The 4887-nt window shown below is 32.0% G+C and overlaps 1 protein-coding gene across 1 annotated transcript; it reads left to right on the top strand.

Moving 5' to 3' along the window:
• Window positions 1-2481: 2481 nt before the first annotated feature.
• LOC131649431 (paired amphipathic helix protein Sin3-like 4) lies at window positions 2482-3270 on the top strand. Its single transcript, XM_058919195.1, has 4 exons — window positions 2482-2642; window positions 2726-2894; window positions 3022-3120; window positions 3208-3270. Exons 1-4 carry the CDS (start codon window positions 2482-2484, stop codon window positions 3268-3270), a joined length of 492 nt encoding a protein of 163 aa, XP_058775178.1.
• Window positions 3271-4887: the final 1617 nt, after the last annotated feature.

The following is a 4887-nucleotide window of genomic DNA, read 5'->3' as shown; positions in this document are numbered from 1 at the left end:
TTAAGTATCCAGGTCTTCCGGTGAGGACTAATTCAAGATGAAGTCTACCGGATACACTTTAATTAATTTGTTGACCAATAGGCTTAATTTTTTGAGCACAGATATGTCAGTTCGTGCAGTCGATTGGTCCTTCTTAATTTAGTCCTTAGTGTTATCTTCGTTCTCTTTCTGTTTATGAATTTTTTTGTGAAGGTTAAAAAGAAGCTAATTAAAATTCAAATAAGTTTCCTCCAAATAGGTGAGAAGGGTGATTTTAAGATCTCTTGCTAATAAAGTGGGAAAATGTATGCAAAACAAAAAACAAATGAGACCAAAGAGTTAGAGACCTCTAGTTTGTAAATGCAACCCTCTTGGCCAAATGGAGACAGAGATTAGTTAACCGGCGCTTCAGATCTTTGGAGCGATATTCTTGTAGTTAGGATATGGTGCCTCAGTTATTTCCTATCTTCAGGAAGGATGAACAAAAAGTTTCCGATCAACTTCTCTTTTTAGTAGAAAGATTTGTCTCTTCTTGGATCTAAGGAGAATGATCTATCTAATTAATTTGCTGATGGTATTCTTAAAATTCTTGGTTTGGGCTTCAACACTTATTTTTGGGATGTAGGACCTTTCTCCTTTAAGAAACATTTTCTTGGTCTTTATTCAAACTATACTCAACAAGATGGTTTGGTGTGAGAGATTGGGAGGATGGAGAATACGAATCTTGTCTAGGATCTTAGGTGGGGGGAAATCTTTTATCGCCGCAACTTACCCGCGGTACACGACCTTCTCTCCATGCTTGAGAGTTCTACTCTTTCTAGAGTGAGATATGTGGAAGTTACATCACTTAGGAGATGATTTTTTCTTTGTTGTCTTTACTTATCATATTCTATTTTTCCTCCTTGTCCATTATTTGTCATCTAAGCTAATTGAGAATCCAACCCTCCACCTAATCTAGTTTAACAAGCCCCTTTCAAGCATGAGGTCTTCTCTTGACAGATTCTTCAAGATAGGCTTCATTCTAGGGAGAAACCAATTCAAAAAGGGGGTGATTGATGATTCTAATGGAATTGTTTGTCCCTTGTGTAAAGGTATGGTTGAGTTGGTCTCCCATGTCTTTGTCACTTTTGAGATAACATTGTCAGTGTAGTATATGATCTTTCATTTATTAGGTTGACAAGTGGTTATTCCTAATAACCATAAACTTTTTTTGAGTAATTTGGTTCTCTAGGTGGTACGGCTATCCCGAGCGGTTGATTTACCATGATTTGGCATGCTGTCGTGTGTACAATTTTGATTGTTTGTAACCATGGTATTTTTAATTTTGTTCGAAATATTGTGAAAGAAGTGGAGGGGAAGAGTATTTTTTTTTTTGTCTGTAAATTGTTTATAGGTAGATCACAAGTGAAATATTTTACTTTCTCTGATTGACTTTAAAACCTTATCCTCTGCATAAATTAATATTTGATCGAAAGTTTGTCTTGATTATGAGGTTGATGTTGATATGCGGTTTGTTGGAGAAATTCGGGGGTCAACACAAGGGGCATCTTTTACACTTGGAGACTTTCCTTTTTGTCTAACACTTGTAATTCCTTCTCAACACTCCCCTCAAGTGTTAGTATATCGACAAGGTTCCCTCTCAAGTGTAAGCTTGTATCCACATACCCTTGTACCACCGTTGACATTCTTTCAACCAGACACCTTCTATGGACTTTTTGATACAAATAAGTCGGTCCCTTCACTTGAACCAGGTTTTGATACCTTTTGTTGGGACAATTCGGGGGGTCAACACGAGGAAGCATTTACACTTCGGAACTTTTTCTTTTGAGCAATAAACTTTGTGAGAGAGACATCATATACCCACCCAAAATCTTAAGGTGATAGGTGTGTGAATTCTCCTACTTATAAATGCTCAAGTCACCATATCCTTAACCATTGTGGAACTTCTCCATATTACTCACACTTATAATTCTTTTTCAACATGGTTTTTGATTTTATTTTATTATCATTTAATCTATAAATGGTGGTCTTGATAGTCTAAAATCTAACCTGAATTTTTTGTTTGAGGTTTCTAGATGTTCGAATATTTTACCTGTGTGATCTTTTTGGTTTTTAGTGATTTTTTTTTTTTTTTTGGTTTTCTCTTTTGACTTGCGTGTTTGCTGTATTATTTGTTGAAGTAACCTATTTAAAATTTTTTGTGCTATACATTCTATCCTTTCTATTATATTTATTAGACTGTTTTTTTAACACTTAATTTTGTTATTGCTTAAACATTAACATCTTAAATATGCTGTGAAGGTTTTTTGTTGCTCTAAATTTTGGATTTTCTAATTAGTAATAAAAGAAATATTTGTAAATATTTGGAAGATAGGGAGAGATGATTTATATGCAAAATGTTTGAATTGTTTTCCTTATGAGTTGAATATGCATTTTTATGGGTTCATGAATCAACGTTTTGATCAGAATTAATTTTCTTAGTAACTAATGTAATAAAAATTTATGGCATTTGCAAACTACAAAATGAAGGGATCAAGTTCAAAAGCAGAAGTAACAATTGATGACGCCAAGATTTATATCCAAGAAATAAAAGATGCATTTAAAGATGATAGGGATAAGTTAAATGAGTTTTCAAAGACTATGAAAGATATCAAAAATGGAAGGTATGATTTATAAAGTATTATATAGTGTTTTCTTTTTTTTTTGTATTCGTTCATTATAATTAATTTGTTCCTCTTAATTGCAGGGGTGACTTAGTGTGTATGCTGGCAAGAGTAAAGGAATTGTTTGAAGGGCATAGAGAATTGTTATTGAAGTTTAATGCCTATTTACCAAATGAATTTGCGATTACACCTCCACCAAAAAAACCAAAAGTGAATCTAGAATATGCCAGGAAATATTTAATCAAGGTGAAGGTATGAATTTAACCGCAGAGGAATTAAAGAAGCTTTTTATCTTAAATATCATTACTCTTCTTTGTTAATTTTATATTTTTTTAAGTTTTGTTTACTTAGGTAAGTTTAAGGAATCCTTTGCATGCAGACTCGATTTCAAGATGATCATGACGTTTACAAGTCATTTCTAGCTATAATGAATATGTATAGAAAGAAAGAAAAAAGTGGTGAAGAGATTCAACGAATGGTATGAATTTGTGCTAGTCTATGCTTTTTATATTTCGTTTGTTTTGTTCAATACATTTTAATTTTAATTTGTTTTTTTTTTCTTCAGGTTATTTCACTTTTTAAAGATCAACCTGATCTTATTGACGGGTTTAATGAGTTTCTTCCATGACGAAGCTTGTGATGTTTATTAAATTTCTTTCGTAAAGAAGTTTATGATGAGTTAATAAATACATATGGTATGATTATCGAGAAAATTTAGTATTTTTATATTTATTTTTAATATTGTTTGAGACTTGAAATAAGTAGTTGTTTGAATTTTTTATTGATATAGTTTAACAAAGTTTTGAGTAAAAATGATGAAGATTTATGTAAGAGTATTAGATTGCCTCAATAATAAATATATTGAATATTTGAATAAGAGAAATTGATTGACGAAATTAATAACATCCATAAAAAGAAATGTTAGCAAAAGAATTTGGTTGAATCTTAATATTAAGGAGAACATGCTTATTTAAAAGTCTAGATTAAAATGGTTGAAAGATGGGGATTCCAATAGAAAATTCTTCCATAGAGTGATGAAGGAGAGGAGGCAAAGAAACCATATTAGTTTTATTGTCACTAACAGCAGAGTAATGAACTCAATTAGGGAGGTGAAAGAGGCGGTGCTGGTGCATTTTGAAGATAAATTTGTTGAGAATTGCATCGATAAATTTAGATGGTATTGAGTTCAATTCTATGAATTTGGAGGAAATTCTATCTCTTTTGGTTCCTTTTCCAGAGGAGGAGATAAAGGAGGCGGTTTGGAATTGTGAAGGATCGAAGAGTCCAGAACCGGATGGTATTTCTCTCCTTTTTATCAAAAGTTGTTGGTCTTTCTTATGTAAAGACGTTGTTGCTTGCTTTAAAGATTTTCATTCCGGGGAGATTTTGTTAAAGTCTATAACATCATCTTTTCTCACTCTTATTCCTAAGGCTTCTAATCTGTTAGGATTAGATGATTATAGGCCTATTTGCTTGGTGGGTTGTATTTATAAAATTATTTTAAAGTTGTTGGCTAGTAGGATTAAAAAGGTTTAGTCATCTGTTATTTCTAATAGTCAAAGTGCTCTCATATAGGTCGACACATATATCTGTTTTGTGTAATAGTCATTTTAATTTAATTTTTTTTCTTCAGGTTATTTCACTTTTTAAAGATCAACCTGATCTTATTGACGGGTTTAATGAGTTTCTTCCTTGACGAAGCTTGTGATGTTTACTAAGTTTCTTTTGTAAAGAAGTTTATGATGAGTTAATAAATACATATGGTATGATTATGGAGAAAAATTAGTATTTTTAGATTTATTTTTAATGTTGCAATTTGAGACTTGAAATAAGTAGTTGTTTGAATTTGTTATTGATGTAGTTTAACAAAGTTTTGAGTAAAAATGATGAAGATTTATTTTTTTTTTTGAAAGCAAGAAAATATATTATAGCTCAAAGGCAAAAGTACACAAAGAGCAAGATCTCCCAAAAAGAAAATTACACTCCTATTGGAATCTAGCTTAGGTAAAACAATGGGTTATTACTAAACTCAAAGAAATTACAATTGGCACGCGTAATTTTCCCGATAAACGATCATCTCCAGATAAGAGCTTTACAACTCCACACAACATCTCTTGAGTTCCAAGACGAGTTGTTAAAAACGATATCATTCCTACGTAACCAGACGCTCCAAAGAATTAATAGCAAGCCAAACAATTCCCTCCTTCCCTTTTTTTTACTTTCTTAGTTCTATTGAAATAGCGGC

Source organism: Vicia villosa, linkage group LG2, assembly GCF_029867415.1.
Source record: "Vicia villosa cultivar HV-30 ecotype Madison, WI linkage group LG2, Vvil1.0, whole genome shotgun sequence".
Classification (NCBI taxonomy): domain Eukaryota; kingdom Viridiplantae; phylum Streptophyta; class Magnoliopsida; order Fabales; family Fabaceae; genus Vicia; species Vicia villosa.
This window is presented reverse-complemented; position numbering and strand designations above follow the sequence as displayed.